Raw genomic sequence first — 22,024 nt, forward strand, 5'->3', positions numbered from 1 at the left:
TTTTCTGTGACAGCTGTGCACTATAAGAGAGCAGTGTTGAGAATTCTGAATGTCTTGCTCTTGGTTTGTCTTTCATACTTTTTCATCACATCCGTCGTCTTTTTGCTGAAATGAGTTAGATCCTGTTTAATCAAGTGCTTTTGCAACAGGATTTGGGTGTTTGGTGTCCGCAAAGACCAAAGAACAGTGAAGCGTCAACATCTGAATTATTAGTGAGACCGTTAAGCCAGAGCAAATCAGGATGAGATCCCCCTCCCTCCCCCCAGTTATCCAGATACTCTTCCACACACAGCTACACACAGAGACAGACAGACACACACATCTATGGCTGTGACACACCTCCACCAACCCAGTCACGAATTAACCAATGAAATGAGGGCGATTTGATTTTGGCAGTAACACCCAGTCAACGTCACTAGATTCCCCCTCCTTCGTGTGTGTGTGTGTGTGTGTGTGTGTGTGTGTGCATGTGTGTGTGTGTGTGTGTGTGTGTGTGTGTGTGTGTGTGTGTGTGTGTGCGTGTGCAGTGAGTCCTTGTGCATCTATGTGTCTGCACATAAGTCCAGATTCTCCTCTGTTCTCTCTCTTTCTCTCTGCCTCTGCCACTCACAAACACATACACAAGTGCTACTCTACAGCAGCCCTCTCTCTCTCACACACACACACACATTCAAAACCCACAAACTCTACATAGGATCTTAGTTGGTCCACTTTTTTGGTGCTGTGGAACGTGACATTTTGCCTTCATGGAGGATTACCACAAACCTGACCAGCAGACAGTGCAGGTGCTGAGAAACATCGCCAACCGCCTCCGAATCAACTCCATTAAGGCAACAACTGCAGCGGGCAGTGGGTGAGTCTCCTTCACTGACTCCCACACAAGCTTTAACATTCTGAATGCAGCGTGAATATAACCTTTCAAACACATAATGTCAAGTTAAGGTTTCTATGCAGCATGCACTCAGCAGTCAGAGCAACATATATGTAGTGATGCACAAACTCAGATGTGGTGTAGATCCAAGTGAAGGGCCAAAGGAACAACATGTCCTCCCTTTGTTCTCCTCCTTTGGTCTATTGACTGAGAGTCATTCAGACATTAACGTATCTGATAAATTGTATTCAGAATTTTCCATTAATCTGCTAAATTAAATCAAATATAATTTGCTTCATAGAAGATTTGTGGTATATTGAATATACACTATGTGGCAAAAATTAAATTTTAAAGCATCAATTAATCAGTTTGAGTGCTGCATTTGTAACGTGAGGAAAATGTAACCTTTTTTTTTAACCACATCTTAATTTCAGGCTGAATCATTTAATTAAAATTCTTATATTCTGACAAACTATTAAAATGCATATATTCCAATGTAAATGCCTATATTGTATTCTTTCAGTATTTTTAATGTACTTTGTTTGCAGGATGCAATGTGTAATACATGTATCAGAGTGCCTGGTTGCTGCAGCAGTGTAACAATGCTTTTTAAAAGGACAAGGATTAAAAATAGTTTACTGATAATCTGAAGTTTTAGAAATCTTATCAAGGATTGTCAAGTTCTACTATAAATTATTGATGTATACAGTATGTTCAATGCAGACATGGTATTTAGTTATAGAAGTATACTCCAGTTCTGTGTTGTCAAACAGATAGGAAACGAGTTAGGAAAAATATAATTTATTTGAATAAATACATTTTGCCTGACTTTTCCATTAATTACTAATGTGGCTTATACAGCTAAGTTTAGCATGTTTTACAAAGGTACACTGAACAATTACTGCGCTAATTGTGGGAAAGTCCAAAACCCAGCCACTGATGTCAGTGAACCAGGGCAGTTTATCCTGGATAAAGCAAAGGTCAATTGCATATACACAATTTGTTCTAATTATATGCTAGACATATATGATATATATCCCAACCCCTGGAGATCTGTGATTGGCTTTAATAAAACTATTAGTTCTGTATAGTATCTGTGGAGATTCTCAGTCATCCAGGTCATGTTTATCCCAGAGGTACTTCTCAATAGCATTTGACCTTTGACACATGTGACCCAAAGGCCTCAAATACTGGTTAGGCGGGACAAAGATCAACATGTGACCTTAACAATTCTCAAGGTGTTAATGACTTATTGATGTGACAGTTTTTTATTAACATAATCTGTGCATATGAGATCTGAAAATCGACAATGACAAGCCTACAGTATGTTTGACTTTTAATACTACTCCAAACGAAAGTATGTGTGCATACATGTGTACACATAAATGTGTACTGCAGGTTTACATCCGTACATGGTTGTGCATCATGATTAACATCCACAGTGACAACTCAGCAATGATACTATATAGCATTATTACACTAATAAACATAGTAAGTTAATTATTTGACTCTTAGTAATGAACATATGAAAACTCCATGCTCCAACATCCACTTGTCTTTATGGAATTATTAATTAATGCCTTTGTGCACATGTATTTAGTAATTTATGACATGTGGGTAACAGCACCATCCTCTGTCATACAGATACCCCACATCATGCTGCAGCGTGGCAGAAATCATGTCTGTGCTTTTCTTCCACTCCATGAGGTACCGCCCTGAAGACCCGAGGAACTTCAACAATGACCGTTTCATTCTGTCCAAGGTGTGAGACAGTCAGTCCTACTGGCCTGGACAGGAGACCCTCTTTTCATGTTTATGTGTTTCTAAATACCATGCAGAATCTGACCTTTTCTGTGAATTACCTTGGTTTTTTTTAGTTATTTATGATTTTATGTTGTGTTTTATGTTGATTTGTGATTGAGATCCCTTTTTCCCACAGGGTCATGCAGCTCCAGCTCTGTACTCCATGTGGGTTGAAACAGGTTTGCTGAAGGAGAGCGAGTTGCTCAGTTTGTGCCAGGTTGACTCTGCCCTGGAGGGCCACCCGAGCCCTGTAAGCTGTCACATACTCTATCACACCTCAATAATCATCTCATGGAGCGCAAGCAGTGTTTGTACCATCACTCTGTTCTCTGTGTTTGTTGTGTCCAATTCAGAAGCAGCAAATTATTGATGTTGCCACTGGATCCTTGGGGCAGGGTCTTGGTGTGGCCTGTGGAATGGCTTACACTGGGAAATACTTTGACAAGGCTAGGTAATCATTCATGCATGTTGAAATATATAAGTAGTTTGACATATTTAAGGTTAAAAAGCTTTTTTTAACCGTGGTCAAATATTTTTTTCCTATTCTTTGCGTGCATGTAAAATTTCTTTGCTGGTGTAAATAAACTCTGACTAATTGTTATTTACCATACAATTCCAGTATTTACAGCAGTATGGTGTGTTCGTGTACGGTTTAGAGGGTCTAGGTTTAGGATTTTTGAGATTCTGTGGGTGTGTGCTGTGGCTACACGCTCTGCTCTCCCGATTCTTCTGCTCTAATAATCACAGGCCCAGCCGTCACATCTCAGTTATTTTTACAACCCAAGCAGATTTCATGTTAGTATCAAATTCAGATATTGCACTTTAAACATTTGCTCTCAGCCTATTATTCTAATTTATTAATGATTCCATTTGCATTTGTTATATTGTTCTGCTTTGCAATGGTGGCAACACAAAAATGAACTGCTTTGCAAAACAGCCATGGCAAATTTGGAACATTTTACTTCTACGATTTTTTAAGATTGGTGGTAAAAATTTGTTAATCAGTGATCTTTTTTTTTACAATACATAAAATGAAATCACTGTCAAATAAGGCAGTGTCAGGGAGACATGGAGAGAGTATTTACAAAGCCTATTAACCCCACTGACAAGCCAAAAAGCCTACGTCAAAACATGCACCACACACGTATACACAGACACACATTTATTGTTTTCTCGTTCTCCACCTCAGCTACCGTGTGTTCTGCCTGCTGGGGGATGGCGAGATGTCAGAAGGCGCCGTCTGGGAGGCCATGTCGTTTGCCTCCTACTACCAGCTTGACAACCTTGTGGCCATCATGGACATCAACCGCCTGGGCCAAAGTGATCCTGCACCTCTGCAACATCACGTAGAGAAATATCAGAAACGCTGTGAAGCTTTTGGGTAATGGGACATACAACTGAACACTAAAAAGTAGTAGGAGCTGGTTGGTAGTTTGTGGGTGTGTGTGTGTACAACTTGCTGATTCAAAAGTGTAGTATATGTGCAACACAATGGTAACACAAAGAGCAATTTGCAAAATAATTATGTGCTTAAGCTGTTTGATCATTTAAAGTACACAATGTATTTTGTGCATTGTGTGACTTTGATGTGTGTGTGTGTGTGTGTGTGTGTGTGTGTGTGTGTGTGTGTGTGTGTGTGTGTGTGTGTGTGTGTGTAGCTGGCATGCCATTATTGTGGATGGACACAGTGTGGAAGAACTTTGCAAGGCTCTGAGTCAGCCACGCCATCAACCAACTGCTATCATCGCTAAAACCATCAAAGGAAAAGGCATTCCAGGTAACTGTCACTGTCCACCTCTCACCTGCAAATACTTTCCAATCATTAGTGCAAATTAAATGCAACTCCAGCCTCAGTCTGTAACTCTTACCAATCAGCGAATGAATCTATAATGAATCTATATCTTAAGTTAATAATGTAATGTAATGTAATATAATAATGTGACTTACCATCCCCATGGTCTCAGCTGCAGAAGATAAGCTAGGCTGGCATGCCAAGCCTCTGCCAAAAGACATGGCAGAGATGGTCATGAAGGATCTGCAGAGCCGCATCGTCAACAGCAGCAAGCACCTGTACCCTCCTGCTCCCATAGAGGACTCCCCACCGGTCAGCCTGAGGAACATCAGGATGCCAAGTGCACCCAGCTACAAGGCTGGTGAAAAGGTTTGTCACCTGTACATAATCACAGGCACCGGCTGCATTCAAATCCTCGTTTTCTGTTCTTAAGCATGTTCACAAGGCATAACAGCAAGTGTAACATGTTTTTTTCTTTCTTTGTGAGGTAGATTGCAACAAGGAAAGCATATGGGATGGCTTTAGCCAAGCTGGGCCGCTACAACGAACGTGTTGTGGTCCTTGATGGAGACACCAACAACCTCACCTACTCAGAGATCTTCAAGAATGAGCATCCTAACCGCTTTGTGGAGTGTTACGTTGCTCAGCAGAACATGGTATGATCTGTCATGGTTCTCCAGATTTAAACCTATTTCACAACATTTGAGAAAAGCTATTTTGTTAAGACATGGCTTTTTTAACGAACCCATCCATATTCTGATTCGGTTTGTGGCATTTCTGGTCTAATACCTTAGCTAATTTTTAAATAAACACAAAGAAAAGCTCCTTCTCTTTCTTTAATGTGATTTGAAGACTTAAGTACAATCTTGCATCTAACAAATGGGAATTTGAGCCTGCGTTATTTAATTATACTTGACTTGTCTAACCATATTGTAAAGATAAGTAGGTAACAGCCAAATTGCTTCATGTTGCTGACACAGTTTGACAGCATCATTCTTTTGCCTGTCATTTTTTTTAACTGATTAATGATTTGGAAAAAGGTTATCAGATATTAATTCATAGTGCTGTGGTGGCAACTTAAATGTAGGCCAGGCATGATGATAAGTAGTCATGACAGGCGTATTCACAAGTAAAAAATAAGAAAGTAAGCAAGGTGGGCCCTTCTGCCTGAGTGCCTGAGAAAAGTTAAAAGTTGATAAAGCGGTTTATAGAAATGAAATGAAATGAGAACTCGCTGTGTTTAAAATAAGATGTATACCATTTAATCAATGACCTGGTCTGTTAAAAACGTGTTCTTGTAAGAATGTATTGTTGATGACACCTTTATCTTAAATACTGGCAGTTACATTGCAACCTTTAAAGAAGTCTTATATCTATAAGAAATGTATCTGGTTCTTTTGGACAAAGCAAGAAAAGAAACTGTGGGATTTGGGAGCTTTTTGAAGAGAGGACAAAGGAAATTATATATAACAGAAGGTATGCCACTGATTCCAGCCATATGGGAAAGTAAGCACCAGGGATTTGTGGAAAACTCTTTTTACTGGTCTACGTAATGCAGTCTTGGTTCAAAGAGGTTTTTTAATATGGTTTGTGCCACATGTTTTGGGGATCAAATGAACGCGACCTGTGTCTATCCAATTTGTCAGATGCAAGAAGGTTGGATCTCGTATGCTCCCACATAGGTGCTAAGAAAGAATGATTCCTTTTTCCAGGTCGGTGTTGCTATGGGATGTGCTGCTCGTGAGAGGAACGTTGTGTTTGCCAGCACTCTTGCTTCCTTTTTCACTCGCGCCTACGACCAGCTACGCGCGGCAGCCATCTCAGAAAGCAATATCAACTTGTGTGGCTCCCATTGCGGTCTGTCTACTGGTTAGTTCTACTGCCAATGAGTCATGCATGTCTCAACAACACTCCACTCACACCTTCACGGGATTCCCCTTTCTTCCCTCACACTGAAACCAGCATCTTCACAGCACCTGCTTTCTCAGACCACACTCCATGTCTCCCTGACGGGGATAAACGTATAAAAGAACGGTTGTTAAGTGCGTTTGTGTATGTGTGAGTGAAGTTGTTGCAATCCTTTCTCTTTTCCCCTCTAATCCTGTGTTTACCTCACTATTTACCTGCCTTGACCTTTCAGCTAGTACTCAGTCCTCCCCTATTTCTCCCTTCCTGTCTGCCCTGGAAGCTGTCTGAAGGGAACCAGGTGTCCCTCTGTTCGTGCAGGTACACTGCATGAAAAGTCTGGCTTTGTATCTGTGGATCTGCATGCATCCGCTCAACTGACCTCTAAAATAACATTTGAGGATTTTTCTGACTACACATATTTATGTTACAGGAGAGGAAGGCCCCTCTCTGATGGGTCTAGAGGACATGGCTATGTTCAGGGCCCTTCCCACAGCAACCATTTTCTATCCCTGTGACGGTGTCTCTACTGAGAAAGCTGTGGAACTGGCTGCTTCCACAAAGGTACGTCATCCATATTTTATTATTAAATTAACATACAGTGCCTATATGCAAAATAACCGATTTCCATTTAAAGTGACCGATGGTCATCATTTATTCACGTTTTCTTTCACAAAAAGGGTGTTTGTTACATTCGAACAAGTCGCCAGGACAGCGCCATCGTCTACAACAGCAATGAGGACTTCCATGTTGGACAAGCTAAGGTGAGACGATCTTTATGCTCATTGGGGAACGTAAGAAAACTAAACTATTACTCTAAATGAAGTATAACTTTATTCATCAAAATTAAAACAAATCACACCACTTTTCTCCTGTGCTCTTTTACTTTTTACTGTAACCTTAAATAAAAGAATGCTGTTCTTGTCTTTGCCAGGTGGTGTACCAGAACAAGGACGACCAGGTGACTGTGGTGGCAGCTGGAGTGACTTTGCATGAGGCTCTGGCTGCAGCTGAACATTTAAAGAAAGGTACAGTGCAACAAAAACACTGCTTTAGGGGTTAAACAAATATTTAAAATATTTTTAAACATAATAATTTTGTCACTGAACGTCACTTCAGAGACATTGTAGAGAGCAAACAGGTGGTGTTTGAATTCATTTTATAAATAATATAACTTTTAATTCAATACATTTTAATGTACTGTAATCACTTTTGAAATCACTTGTACATAAATAGCGTTGATGTAACTACAGTGGCTGCAGGCAGCTGATCCGACAGTGGTAGACTTGTTCTTTCAGCTGAGCCACCTTTATAATAGTGTCATTGATCGTGGTATTTATAAATGTCATTATGTTCTTATTGCTTCTGTGTTTGTTATTAAAGCTATTGAGGTTGTATACTTCTGCTGAAATTCATATTCCAGAGAGGATCTCTGTCAGGGTCATTGACCCGTTCACAATCAAACCACTGGATATTAAAACCATCATCGACCACACACGTGCCACCAGGGGACGAATCCTCACTGTAGAAGACCACTACTATGAAGGCAAGTTTTCATAGTTGCTCCTACTGTTCAGCATCTGCATATTGTATGACCATTACCAACCTGGCAGCAACAAGCTTCTATGCATAATGCAGCCGGGGCCCTGTCATTGGTTCACATCCTCGCGTGTGTTGTGGTGGCATGTTTCCATTGGTGCAGCAACAGAGATGTGATGTGGTGGCATTTGCTTATTGGCTGATGGCGGGCTGGCTGTTGTGTGCATGGTTGTGTATACCCTCTTTGCAGGCAAAGGTACTGGTATTGTGGTGCATTTTGTAAGTGTGAGAGTCAGAGTGCTGTCAGATTTCCTTAACTGAGCCTGTGCCCATGGGGCTTAGTGTGACCTAGATAACACAGACAGCCGAGTCCTGCGCCTGGTAAAAAAGAGGGTATTGGTGATGGCATCATCTTGACAGGACAGAGCTTATTTGGCAGCTGTTATAAGTCGGATGTTGGCGATCTCTTTTATTTTACATCCGGAACATTTGGCAAGTCAACATTTTTGTTCACTCATGTTGTTTTCATATATATTGCATTTATATACAGGGTATGATGTGTGTGCAAAGGCTCATTTTGGTGCCAACATTTTTCGGCATTTTCCTTTAAAGAGGATTTGTTTTTCCTTTTTAGCTTTCTCATAGGATGAATTGTTTTTCCACAGGTGGCCTTGGGGAGGCAGTGTGCTCAGCAATGGTCAATGAGTCTGGCATCAGTTTGCATCGTCTGGCTGTGTCTCACATCCCTCGCAGCGGAAAACCACACGAGCTGCTCAAGATCTACGGTATTGACCGTGACTCCATCGCACAGGCCATCCGCAAAATGCTCAGCAGCTCTACCAATGCCAAGTAACGCTCTCCCCGCCCCACCCATCTGTGTGATCACTTCCTTGAAACATTCAAGTTTACTTTGAATTCACAAAACACCCAGTTCTTTACATTCCTTTACCGTGAATGCCCCAAGTGTTTTACAAATGTACTGTGATGTTGTGCTGTACACCTTGAAGTAGAGTCCCACATACACTTTTGCTTCATTAATCCACCACATCTCACACACACACACACACACACACACACGCAAAACAACTAAAAGCCAAGTACAAACCCACAGATTCTCACTCCTAATCTCATCATCGTCATAAATAAAGTTCAGTAATAAAAATGTGGCCATTACATTTTTTTGGTGCATGCTCACCATGTAAAACAATCCATTATTTCATTTTCAACATGTGATGCTTCATAATGTGCTAATGTAGTTGTTAATACTGGGTGGGGCATAGTTTTAAAGTAGGTGTTTATCATGACAGAAGCTGAGTTGTTGTTTGTAGATGATAGTGGGGAAAAAAACAAATGTAGGTAGGTCCTAAAGAGCAGCCATGGAAAACTATGTCTCACATCTAAAGACATTTTAAGCTTTTCTGGTTTGAAAAGTTGTTTCATTTCTCTTCAGCACTTTCTTTCGTTATTGAGTTTAACGTTACCACGAGCCTAAACACCTCATTACTTGTGTTAGCTGTTCATTTGTACCATGCCAACAGTGTGACATTAGTCATGGGGACAGTGTCATCATGTCTTTTGCGTGAGGTGTGAGGCTCCACGTCCCCCCAGTGCTGATGGAGATTATGGTCGATTCTGACTGAAGGTAGAGTTTCATCTAACTTGGGAACCGAACATCAAACACTTTCTTTGTTACTTGAAATTTTATATTTACCTTACATTCATGAAATAAATCCCTCTACATTTGACTCACAGCAGTTTGTTCTTTTTCCCTGAACGTGTACTTGTGTTGAATTGTGTTTAACAGGATACAGAAATGAAACGTAGACTTTTATTTGAAACTGTGTCTAAATATGCGATAGAAAATCACTAAAAATGGCAACATACATTTTCGATTGAGTACATACAGTACATGCATGGGTTTCCCATAAATTACATGTATTTTCTTTAGAAGCTAAACAATCTGGTCATAAAACATTCTTAAATAACTCTGCTTATTGCCCTTGTAAATACCGCAGTGTAACTGAACTTTCTGTGGTTCTACCGCCTTCTGTGGTGTTTTTTTCTCATTGCCCTGTTCAAAAGACACAAATGAGATTTTGAGATCATACAAATATGATGCCTTCAACTTTTGTAGTCACTAAATTCAGCATGTGATGGGTTGTCGATCTATAGGAAAAATTCAAATTGGCTAAATCTACCTACTTTAAAGAGCTGTATTTCCGTTTTGCTCCCCGAAGAGCAAACACTATGATTCCACATCCATATGAGAGTGTGTAGACTGGAATAAAGCACAACATTTAGCTGGAGATATATTTTACAAAGGCATATTTATATCTTACAAGCTATACAGACATGTGGCTTTACCGTGATATGAGTTGAGGTTTAGGATGGCCACTAAAAGGGCACAAACAAATCCCCAGTAAGCACCTATAGAGAATTAGAAGGTCAGTTATTGTTATGGAAATTGAGGTAGTGGTAATTTTGATCTGTTGTAAGCTAATAATAAAAACTGTTCAAATGTCTACAGAGGTGTGAATCAAACAATAAAGTACCTCTTCTTTCATAGGGAGGGCCTTTACATTTCCTTGTATGAGCTGGCAAGTCTGACGGGGGATATTACATATTAACTTTGATATTTTCGTTGCTCAAACTAAATAAAAAAAACATTTGAGGGTGTTGAGCATTAAAACATTGTTGGTAAAAAGAAGATTCAGCAATTTGTTCTCTTTAAATGTAGGAAAATCTGAACTTACCACATGTTAAGCCCACAACTTCAAATACTATGGTGAAAAACACAGCGAGAACTGATGGAACCACAAGTGCTGGAAATGCAATGAAAATGTTCTTTTAAGTTAAAATAAACACAAGAAAAAGTGGTTTGCTGATGAGCCAGATCAATGGAAATGTATGTTGTCTCATAAAAGTGTGAACTAATTTGCAAGACCGTTCATGTCCACTTACTACGAAATGGCCTGTAGAGTGCGGTACCACATCCCAGACCAAAGCAGACTGCATAAAAATGGTAATATTTATCTGAAAATGGTGAGAAGAAGGGAATTAAAACTGAGAATTATATTTGGTGAACTTATTTTAAAAGCCACCATCCTTCCAAGTAGGAAGTAATACATACAGTGTTGGTAAATATAAAGTGAACGTCCTTCCATTTTCCTAAAAGAGAAACATCAATATAACCTCTCATCTTCTCAGACAGATCCCTGCTAAATGTTTGGCAGGTAAACATAAAGTAGGCTGTCGCTAGACAGAGCGGACATAAAATAAAAGAAAAGAAAGCAAGTCAGAGCGGAGAGATTATAGTAATATAGAGAGATAAATAGAGAGAGTGAGAGACTGGATCAACACCAGAAGCTGAGATCCAGAAACACAGATTTACAAACCATTTAATTCCAGCTGCAGGGTAAATCTCCGGGCAGGTGTAGCAACAACAAGTTACCCAGTCTTCAAGGAAACAACTTGCTGAACCACTCTGCCAAGTACTGTGCATAAACGAAAGGGAAGTCCCAGATAAAATATGTTTTGCTTTCACATTTATGGGCATTTACAGTAGGCCACAGTCTGCCTCTGCGCTTTAAAAGGAAGGTGTGGTGGTGTGGTAAATAGAGCTAAGAGTATTCTTCATGGGTTTATTCAAGTGTGTGATGAAATAGTTTGACATCTAGATGAAAAAGTGAACAAAATTAAAATTGCATTTGGCATCAGTGATGTCTATATATGTTTATAGATCTGTAAATAATAAAAAGACGATGTAATTACTTACTTTAATAGTCTTGCCAGGTTGTATCTATCTATCTATCTATCTATCTATCTATCTAGATAGATAGATAGATAGATAGATAGATAGACTACCAGTCACATTTCACAATGAGAGCAGTATTATATAAGCAAAAGAGAGCAATATAAGCTGGACTAAAATAAAGATATTTCAAGACTCAGCTCTGGAAATCTAGAAAGACTATTAGTATCTTTGATGTAATGATTAATTAATTTGTATAAAATATCGTATATAATGATTAATTACAAATAATCGTTGTTGCTATAATGTTTTCGTTGACAGTATCATCGTGGGTACAGCTGCTGTTTCATCATCATTTCGGTAGGTGGCAGTGTTGTACTGGCGTAATCAGTAAATTGCTGCTGCCTGTCTCAGCCCGCGCAAGGCATTCTGGTACTTGAAGTCAACATGGCAGCAGCAGCAGAACGTAGACTGACATCCCACTAAAGACTACATTTCCCAGTCCGCTCTCTCTGATTTGAAAGCCGTGCAGAGGCAGCTTTTTTCCAATCGATGATCTCAACATAAGTTTTCCCTGCAGCCTCACGGGGGGGCTGAATAAACTCCTCAAGAATGAGAAAACTGTCGTCCAGGTCGAACTGTGTCGAAGACTGTGGCGGAAAAAACAAAACAAACTGAGCGAAATCCAAGTCTCCGCGATGCGGTTCAAACAAAGAAGGCAGTGAGTCGAGCTGCTGCTGCGTTTCTGCGCCCCTCCTGTGAACCAGGGCTGGGTCCCGTTACACTTGGGAGTCGGCGGCTCGCCAGGATGTCCATGGAGGAGCAGGAATATCCCGAAGCGGTACTGGTGACAGAGGCCGGGCCGCAGTGGCTCCAAGCCGAGGTCGAGCGTCTTACCCGGGAGCTCCGCGAAACGACCCACGAGAAGATCCAGGCGGCGGAGTACGGACTGGCGGTGCTGGAGGAGAAGCAGCTCCTCAAGCAGCGGTTCGACGAGCTGGAGACCGAGTACGAGACGGTCCGACAGGAGCTGGATCAGCTGAAGGAGGTAGACTGGGGGTCACAGCCACGCAACCAGAGAGTTTGAAAGAGTTTAGATAGTTGGAGTGTGTGGATCAGCAGCTGCTGTTTCAGCTGATGATAATTCAGATTTGTGCAGATCTGCTTCCAGGAGGTCTCCACTGGATCATACAGCTTTATGAGTTTTAGAAGCTCTCAGTCTTGGGTTTGGTGTCTGAACCTCAACCATTCCTGTAGTGTATGTATCCAAGACCCACAAGGTGCTGCACATGTTCACATAAAGAGTCTGATACTCTGATGTTCATAAAATGATTTCTCCACACTGATGGATCTACACATCTCTTTACCTTCCGATCACTTGTCCGTTCTTGCTCTTGGCATGAAATCCGGGGCCTTCATGTCAGACCAGATGTCTGCAGCTGCACTGCTTCCACTGTGTCAGATCTTTCTGCCTGTGTGGCAGACAAGAGGAGAGTCGGACCGTGGTAGAAAAATATGCTTTAGCCTTGTTCTACAGTCAAAACTAAGACCTAAGTAAGATGATATTCGTCTGTGGTATTTTTGTAGCTCTCCTATTCCAATGCCCTAATTGGCTCATTGGAGAGATATGTCTAACCCACAGCTACAACTCTGCTGCCCACTGCTTTCCCCGAATTAGTTTTTACTGGCTACTAACCTCTGTGGAATATGTTAGTACGAATTAAACATGTCACTACAACAATCAGAAGAGAGTCTGGGTGATATGGCAAGAACGGTTTCCTGTTACCACTAAATATAGCTTTAGGCTGGATTGATCATCTTATCTCAGCATGTTAAAATGACCTTGAGCTGCGCGCTCTTTTCACATATTATAACCCAAACAGCAATCATTCTCACTTATGTAAACTTTGCGGTTTACATTAAAGTCTGTCACAAGCAGTTGATTTTCTTAAGGGCTAATTTGAAGTTTGGGTATGTGCTCTTTAAATGCGCTAATTGGAGAATGAGGAAGAGCCTGGACAAACTTGATGGGGGAAGGGAAAAGCAGCAACCACCACAGCTGAACACGAGTGGCTAAGACATGTGTCGGCCATCCAGACACTGCTAAATGTATAAAACAGTGGCGACACGAGCTTCTGAGATCATAACTTGGGGAAATTTCTGACTGCATTTTCACTTCTGTTCTATATAGAGTTGTTGTGTGTATCAACCTTCAGAGGAACCGCATCCTGATGCACTTCCACATTGACTTCATCAAGCCGGCCTCTATTAGTCACTCTTAATAATTTAGTTTAGTGGGTCTGTTAAGCTCAGTCAAGTTCACTCAGTCACTATTCTTGGTTGTTTGAGTGTGATAGTCGTATTTTATTAAGTGATGTTTGACTGGTAGAGAGGAGCAACAGCTCTGAATGTTGAAGGCTCTTTGCCTTCATCAGGCTTTTATTTTTTAATCAATCATGTGTTCTATAAAAATCACAGCAACTAGAAATAGCTTTTCAGAAACCGTACCACTGTACAGATTACTATTAAACAATTAATTTAATAAAAATTTACACAGTTTTCTATTTATCAACTAATTGGTTTAGCTGAATTTTCTATTAATACATTAGATGTCCAATAATGATGTATGCTGTGGCTTTTTGAGTTGTTTTTTTTTTTGTGTGTGTGTAAAGTAATGTTTGACTCATTGTGTTACTCATGTCATTGCTGTCTGGTCACTCAAAGGTGACTCATACTCTTGGTATCTCATGCTTCTGGCTGTTGCTCCTTCGTGGAGTTTGTCACTGAGGCCGATGTAGGAAGCGGAGGCTTCTGTGAGTACCCTCTGTGCATTTAGGCCCCCGATACATTCACATCACGACTGACCACTGTGCGTTACACATATCAATTTGTTTGAAGACTGCTGAGAGAAAAAATGTGGGCTTAGAATAGATGCTGGTGGGAAGGAGAGCTGTGGCTTGGAGGTGGGTTTCAAAACTTTCTTGGACATTAACTGTTACATCACCAGTTTGGCTCAAGTGTCTTTTGACTCAGTATCTATTATCCTTTGTCAGATGCTTGTGGGAATCTGACACTAACGTGTTGATTCTATTAACCTGGTCTTGTGTTGTCCTGACTGTCTCCCAGTACTGTTAACTTTAAACACTGTGCTTATTATGCAGTTATTAATACATTCAAGACCCCATTAGTGGTTATTCCATTAACACTGACACTGCAGAAAAAAAGAACCAGACCGAACATTCATTAAAACATTTTACTTTAACTGGCATATACAGCAGGATCTGTCATACTTAGTTTTATTCTAATTAATTGTGATTTTTAGAAACTGGGATGTAAATAATTAGAAGAAAATCTATGATAATCAAAACTAGGAATAAAAAACCTTTTTATCTTTCTAACTTTTACCTTAAGTTTTAGCAAGTAAAATATTATGCTGTGGACATCTGGTAAATAACACTAGTGTAATAGTGTTTTTGTCCTTGAACTTACATGTCAGGGAGTGCTCACTCCCAAACTGTCTACCAATCTCAACAAGCCCCATAAATCAAATGGTAATTTTAGGATAGACGAAGAAAGGTTTGGCAGAGATTTGATTTTGGCAGAGCCTCTTGGAGGCAGAGCCAGAGGGAGGGTGCTGTGGTACAAATGTATTTGCAGATTATTTTGCTAAGAATGTATTTTATTTGACCTGATAAAAGTGATAATGGTAGTAATATAATTGTTTAATGCAGAATAGGACACTCAGAACCAAAACACATATATAGTGCATGGAAGTGTGTGTAGTAACACCTTCCGTTGTGTGTGTAAAATGAATATCACAAAACATGAAAATCTTCTGTCACCAGGCGCTAATAAGCACAGTGTTGTATGTAATGTAATGTAATCTCATGACTCACAAGCTTCTGGTATTTTTGAAGAAGTACTCTTTGGCTGCTGTTTTTCCCAGTAATACTTGTGGTTTTTGTGTGAGAGTCTTATCATCCTCGATCACTAGAGTTTGTTTCTCATGGTTTGTCCCCAGGCCTTTGGACAAGCATACTCAATTCACAAGAAGGTGGCAGCAGATGGCGAGAGCAGGGAAGAGTCGCTGATCCTCGAGTCTGCCAGTAAAGAGGCTCTGTACCAGCAAAAGGTCCTAGAGTTGCAGAATGAACTCCGGCAGACCAAAGCTTCCCTCACCAGCGCACAAGCTGAAAATGATCGACTGGCGTCCCTTGTCCTGGAGACAAGAGAGGTGATCATCTGAAAACATAAATGTTAAAACGCAGAACAGTATGAATGTTGTTCAGAATATCAAATCCCATAATGAATAGAATTATCTTACAAAATATTAATATTTACGTGACTAAAAACTTCATATTTTTAAGTGATTTTACTTTCATGATATTGTGATGTAGAAAAGTTATGTCAACAGTATTTGTCTGGCAGAGTGGTGCAGAAAATGATGATGTAATGGTCCACTGTAAGTGACACAAAGGCTGTTCTCTGCCAGGGCTTTCTGTAGCATGCATCGCATCCACTGCTAAGTAGACCATGCAACCCTTAAATCATTACACCCCATGCCCTGTGGTATCTAGAATATGCTGACATGATAAACTTCATTTCACAGTGAGCAGACCATTTAAAAGTTTGAATTTCACTCAGTTGATGAGAGTAAACGTTCATTTGAATTAGTTCATGCTCATGCAGTTTGACACAACATGCCATTATGTCTCTCTCTCCCCACTGCCACCTCTCTTCAGAACTCAGATCTGGCAGAGCTGCAGCGCAGTCAGCTGCGCAATGACGTCAGAGAGTACAAGGTGCGAGAGGCTCGTCTGCTGCAGGACTGCAGTGAGCTAGAGGAGGAGAACATCTCTCTTCAGAAACAAGTATCTGTGCTGAGACAGAACCAGGTGAGATAATATAACCTTGTCACACAACAGAAGGTTTTGTTTTTTTGTTTTCTATTTCTTTTGTCATACAGTGAATTTTACATTAAACACTAAATACAAATAGAAGAATCAGTGGACAGATATTTGACAAGGTGTAAGGAACTCTGGTCTAATGCAAAAACTAAACTTGACAATAATCTGTTAAGTAAAATTACTGACAACCTTATTACTTCTTATGTCCATCTACACAGGTGGAATTTGAAGGTCTAAAGCATGAGATCCGCCGTCTGGAGGAGGACTCCCAGTGCCTGCACAGTCAGCTAGACGAAGCCATGCGTCTTAGAGAAATTGCTGAGCGACAGCTATCAGAGGCCTTGGAAACCATTAAAACAGAACGTGAGCAGAAGGCCACCCTGCGCAAAGAGCTCTCCCACTATATGACCATCGGCGGCTCTTTATACAACAGCTCTTTCAATATCTCCTTCGACAACTTAAAACTCCACGACGATCCATCCGCCGCCACTGAGCCGGACAATGACGATCTAATCAGAGGCTTTGAAAATGGCTTGATGAAGACAGGTGAAGGTGATGAAGACAACAAAGCTGCTGTGAACAAGAGAGGCGAGGCCTTTAAGCCAGCTCCCAGCCTGGTGGATGATCTGCTCAGTGAGCTCAACATCTCTGAGATCCAGAAACTCAAACAGCAGCTTGTACAGGTATCCATCGGATGCACCTTTAACATGAGACATTAACATTTGAATACAGTGTTCTGCCTGTTCTTTTGTTTTTATACTTTGACGGTTTAGACAATGTGTGATACATTCTGTAATCCAGCTAATCTAAATGGTATGGTCTTTGTTTTCGTGTTAGGTGGAGCGGGAAAAAGTGGCCCTCATCAGTTCACTGCAGGAGAGCCAGAAGCAGCTGGAACAGGCCTATGGGACAGTGTCAGAGCAAAAGGAAACTGTCAACAGACTGACAGAGAACCTCAGTGCAATGAGGAAACTTCAGGCCAGTAAGGAGCGCCAGTCTGCCTTTGACAGTGAAAAAGACAGGGACAGTCATGATGACGGAGATTATTATGAGCTTGATATCAATGGACCTGAGATACTACAGTGTAAATACACTGTGGCTGTATCTGAAGCTGGAGAGTTGAGGCAGGAGCTGAAGACGCTGAGGGCACAGTACGAGCAGTGTAAAACTCAGTATGAAGAGGAGCGAGCACAGCTGGAGAGTGACGTTCAGGACATGAGATCAAGACTGGCGTCTCTGGAGAGGATTAGCCAAGCAGATAAAGCGGAGGTGGCTCGACTGGAGAAGGAGCTCCGCCTTGTCAGCGACGCTGCAGGGGAATCACTTGGTAGTCTAAACGTCGCCCAGGATGAGCTCATAGCTTTCAGTGAAGAACTGGCCAATCTTTACAACCATGTTTGCATGTGCAACAATGAGACCCCCAACCGCGTCATGCTCGACTACTACAAGGAAGGCAGGGGCATGGTAAAAAAGGGGCATGAAGGGAAAGAGAACCAGTCTTCTGTACTTATCACTAATGGCCTAATCAATGAGACTGAACCTGGAAAGTCAGACTCCAGCAGCACCTCAGTTGCCCCAGCTCCAGCTCTTGAGCACCGTCCAGAACCCATGAACATCTACAACCTCGTAGCTATCATTAGAGACCAGATCCGCCACCTGCAGCAGGCAGTGGACCGCACCACAGAGCTGTCACGCCAGAGACTTGCCAATCTGGAGCTCAGCACAATGGCAGACAAAGACAAAGAGGCCTGCATGGAGGAGATCCTTAAACTCAAGTCCCTGCTTAGCACCAAAAGGGAACAGATTGCCACTCTCAGAGCTGTGCTGAAGGCCAACAAACAGGTCAGACACCCACTCTGAGTTTGTGAGCATGTGTATGCTTGCCTGCTGTGTTTGTTTTTTCACAGGAAGGATGTTCATTGTTTCTGGTACAAAAGAAAGGGATAATTGGCTTCAGCTAAAAATGAATTTAGACTTGGCTAAAATGCAAGCAATTAATAACTGAACTCCCTCATCCTGGTGTACAATCTCTCTCGCTCACTGCGCTCTGCAAGTGAATAGCATCTTGTGGTCCCTTCACCTCCCCTCAAAAGAACCCAGGCAAAACTTTTCAGCTCACCATGGTGAAATTACCTACCCACCTCTGCACACTCAGCCGCCTCACTCTCTTCTTTGCACTTAAATCTTTCTGTGCTCTTAAACGTTTCTCTGTGTTTAAATCTTTCCCTGCGCTTAAAACCTTACAACAACAAACAAAAAGAATATTGCAATTATACCTCATGAAACTGAAACAGCTCTTTTTAGAGCACTTTAATTTAAAGTTTGTCTCCTTGGTTTAGATATTTGCTTGCTTTGTACCTCACTTCAAGTCGCTTTAGATAAAAGTGTCTGCCAAATAACTAAATGTAATTATGTTATTCCCTTTAGACGGCTGAAGTCGCTTTGGCCAACCTGAAGAGTAAGTATGACAGTGAGAAGGCCATGGTTACTGAGACAATGATGAAGCTCCGCAATGAACTCAAGGCTTTGAAGGAGGACGCTGCTACGTTCTCCTCTCTTCGAGCCATGTTTGCTACAAGGTATGATTATACATAATCACTAAGTTGTATTTTATACCTGATAAACATAAAATTAGCTATCATGGGACATCCTGGTGGCCAGTTTGTCCAGGCAGCAATCTACTACACATGACATCTACATTTATATATCCTTATATTCTGCTTATTCTTCCTCATTTTAGCATTTTTTCCAACTAGGTGGAAAAACTCTAAATTTTGTGCTACACAACTATTTTGTCTGAGTGAATGTGTATGTTTGCAAGAAAGACACAAAGCATTGTGGGAACAGTCTGATGTAATACTTGCATGAGTCAGCTAGCCAGGGCTGCATCCTTCCAGCTGGAAAATGCTGCTTGGGGAATAGAGAAAACATGTGACAGCAGCAGCAATCTGAGGCAAACTGCTCCACCTGCTGGAAATAATATTTCTTGTCTCTTGCTCGCGCCCCCCCCCCCCCCCTCGCTCTTTTCTGTCTCTCCCCTCTCAGGTGTGATGAGTATGTGTCCCAGCTGGATGATATGCAGAGGCAGCTGGCTGCAGCTGAGGATGAGAAGAAGACTCTCAATTCTTTGTTACGTATGGCCATCCAGCAGAAACTGGCCCTAACCCAGCGACTCGAAGACTTGGAGTTTGATCATGAGCAGGCTCGCCGCAACAGTGCTTCATCGGTGGGAGGCAGGGGCAAATCAAAGGGCAAGGGAACCTCTTCTAGCCATCGTGTAAGTCAGAAGTTGTAATGCAGAACCTACTATTTTTCACAAAGTATTTTATAAAACACTGCGTTATTCTTCACAGTTTCCTGCGGCCTTTAGCCCTTCAACACACTGGTCCCTGATCATTTTCTACTACAAACACAATTATCCTTGTGGTGCTATAAACTCCACCTTGTAGTGTATATTGATCAGTGTTGATTGCAGAACAGTCTCAAACAGCATCTCAGCTGACCAGCCACAGATCCCATGCTGACCCCTGCAGGTTTAGATACTATTCTGTATATTTATATTTATATTCTGTATAAGTTTATTTTCTAAAGATCAAAAATTTTAGAGTTTGTGCTGAAACACAAGAATATGAAAATTAAGGTGAAAAGTTTTAAACATTTGGTGGAAAATGTAAAATAATGTTGACTAACCTGTGAATCACTTACTAATAACCTAATTATTGAACTTCTCACCAATGCAGAGAAAACTGGAATCAGGCAACAGTCAATTTAATATGACTTTCTTCTGTTTTATTTTTCTATTTGCAGTAAATCTATCAAGCAAGTGTCCTTAAGGATGTCCACCAGTGTTTGAGAGTTGCCAGTCATCCGTGCTTGTGGTTTCTTTGCTGTCTGATCGTGCTTCATATTATGTTATTGCCAACACAAGAACATATCCAGCAGTATTTGCCAATGGCCTTGTTTTAAAGTGCCAAAATCAGCTGCCAGGTGCAGTACTTCAGTCTTCCATCACTTTGCACCATCATTGTTACTGAACCACAGGAAAAATCAACATGGGTGTCTTGCTGTAAACTCGTTGCCTGTATTACCCTGACTGAGCACTTTTTCATGAACTTATATTTGCTCTTAGTTGATTTCCTTTCTAAAACAATACTAATTGTTTCAAGTGTTATATGGTGTTTTACTGTGTGTTCCTAATTATGTATTCAATTGATCAACATTTTATAACAGTAAAACCATAGTAATTCTTTTAGGAAGCAGTGGTTCAAATCAAACAAGCCAAATGAAAAGCTTTTCTGCCTTAATTGTTTTCTTTTTTTGACCTTAGAAACAAGCACGACTTTTTACAACCAGCTCATCAGAACATAGTGCAGCACATTGTCTGCGAACATACAGCTTCAAATGCAGGGTCTTAAGTAGAAAATATATATTGGACCTCTCCTCTATAGACATGGCTGTTACAAATTTAAGTGTGCCTGTTATGACTGAGGAGAACAGTATAACAAATATTATTTAAAGATTTTTAAGTTAAGGTCAGATGTTAATAGTATTTGTAAACTTTATTCATGAAGGAACATTTCTAATATTATTGTTTTTGTAAACAGTTTAAGTTCTAATATCCATTGTCTACAAACAACAAGTCTACAGTGCCATTGTGTGTTTTGTCTATGTTTGTGCAATTTGCAACAAAAAAAAGTTTATGCTATTTAAAAAATGTTACACATGCTTTTTCCTAATTGATTTTTATATATTTTTACTATAATAGCAATTGTATTTATTTGACATTCTTAATACTACAAGATACCATCGTCTTTTTTTTCAGTGAAGCTGCCTGGACAGAATTTAAACAAAAAGAAACCGGTAAACACTAGCAAAGTTTATGTCTGTTGCTTGTCTGTGCTTCTGTGATGACTGGTATACAAATAAATCTAACTTTCACAGCGCAGATGTCTTTATTTTAACTCTAAAGCACACAAATTAGCTACCAGTCTACATCAAACTATGCAATAAAGCCTTATTCTCACTGACAAAATAGAGAATGGCTTTTCACATCTGCTTGGGTTTAGACAAATCACAGCCCACCACTGACTCAGGAGCAAAGCTTTATTCCAGTATTCTGGACCACTATTGTGTTTGTGGTTTCTGAAAGAAAATATAAAATCCAAATCAGAGATGGGTACAAACAATCCAATTCTGTTATCACAAGATGACTGTGCCACAAGATGGAATCCTTAGAACATTATAATGCTCTTCTTAGTAAATTTCAATGTGTAGATTAAAGCAAATGCAGGTACAAAATCGCCCGTGAGAATAGCAAATGGGCAGTCTTGGTATTTGTACAAACCACAATTCAACAATACAGATACATTTGGAAAGGGGTGGCAGAATAGTCAAAGTGGCATTGGCCTTTCTGACACTCACAATTTTTCAGAATTGATAAATTAAGAATCAATCTG

General features: G+C 40.6%; 2 protein-coding genes across 2 annotated transcripts; both read left to right on the forward strand.

Annotated features, from left to right (window-relative positions):
• The first annotated feature begins 684 nt into the window (after positions 1-684).
• tkta (transketolase a) lies at positions 685-8,876 on the forward strand. The gene is made up of 14 exons (XM_026347007.1): positions 685-853; positions 2,516-2,633; positions 2,811-2,924; positions 3,028-3,125; positions 3,864-4,055; positions 4,333-4,451; positions 4,639-4,835; positions 4,958-5,122; positions 6,179-6,335; positions 6,805-6,935; positions 7,052-7,135; positions 7,306-7,399; positions 7,795-7,917; positions 8,576-8,876. Exons 1-14 carry the CDS (start codon positions 747-749, stop codon positions 8,761-8,763), a joined length of 1,887 nt encoding a protein of 628 aa, XP_026202792.1. The 5' UTR covers positions 685-746; the 3' UTR covers positions 8,764-8,876.
• Positions 8,877-11,986: 3,110 nt separating this feature from the next.
• On the forward strand, positions 11,987-21,505 carry bicd2 (bicaudal D homolog 2 (Drosophila)). The gene is made up of 8 exons (XM_026347867.1): positions 11,987-12,709; positions 15,683-15,895; positions 16,404-16,556; positions 16,787-17,251; positions 17,406-18,410; positions 18,996-19,147; positions 19,614-19,845; positions 20,376-21,505. The coding sequence occupies exons 1-8, from the start codon at positions 12,470-12,472 to the stop codon at positions 20,376-20,378; spliced, it is 2,463 nt and encodes an 820-aa protein (XP_026203652.1). The 5' UTR covers positions 11,987-12,469; the 3' UTR covers positions 20,379-21,505.
• Positions 21,506-22,024: the final 519 nt, after the last annotated feature.

This window comes from Anabas testudineus, chromosome 5 (assembly GCF_900324465.2).
Source record: "Anabas testudineus chromosome 5, fAnaTes1.2, whole genome shotgun sequence".
Taxonomy (NCBI): domain Eukaryota; kingdom Metazoa; phylum Chordata; class Actinopteri; order Anabantiformes; family Anabantidae; genus Anabas; species Anabas testudineus.

What these genes read in the sequence shown, in the direction of transcription:
- tkta (XM_026347007.1), top strand. Translation starts at nt 747, where the DNA reads ATGGAGGATTACCACAAACCTGACCAGCAGACAGTGCAGGTGCTGAGA. An exon ending in ACCGTTTCATTCTGTCCAAG is followed by an intron (nt 2,634 to 2,810) that starts GTGTGAGACAGT and finishes TTTTTCCCACAG; the next exon opens with GGTCATGCAGCTCCAGCTCT. An exon ending in AGCTGAACATTTAAAGAAAG is followed by an intron (nt 7,400 to 7,794) that starts GTACAGTGCAAC and finishes TTCATATTCCAG; the next exon opens with AGAGGATCTCTGTCAGGGTC.
- bicd2 (XM_026347867.1), top strand. Translation starts at nt 12,470, where the DNA reads ATGTCCATGGAGGAGCAGGAATATCCCGAAGCGGTACTGGTGACAGAG. An exon ending in AGCTGGATCAGCTGAAGGAG is followed by an intron (nt 12,710 to 15,682) that starts GTAGACTGGGGG and finishes GTTTGTCCCCAG; the next exon opens with GCCTTTGGACAAGCATACTC. An exon ending in TCAAACAGCAGCTTGTACAG is followed by an intron (nt 17,252 to 17,405) that starts GTATCCATCGGA and finishes TTTTCGTGTTAG; the next exon opens with GTGGAGCGGGAAAAAGTGGC.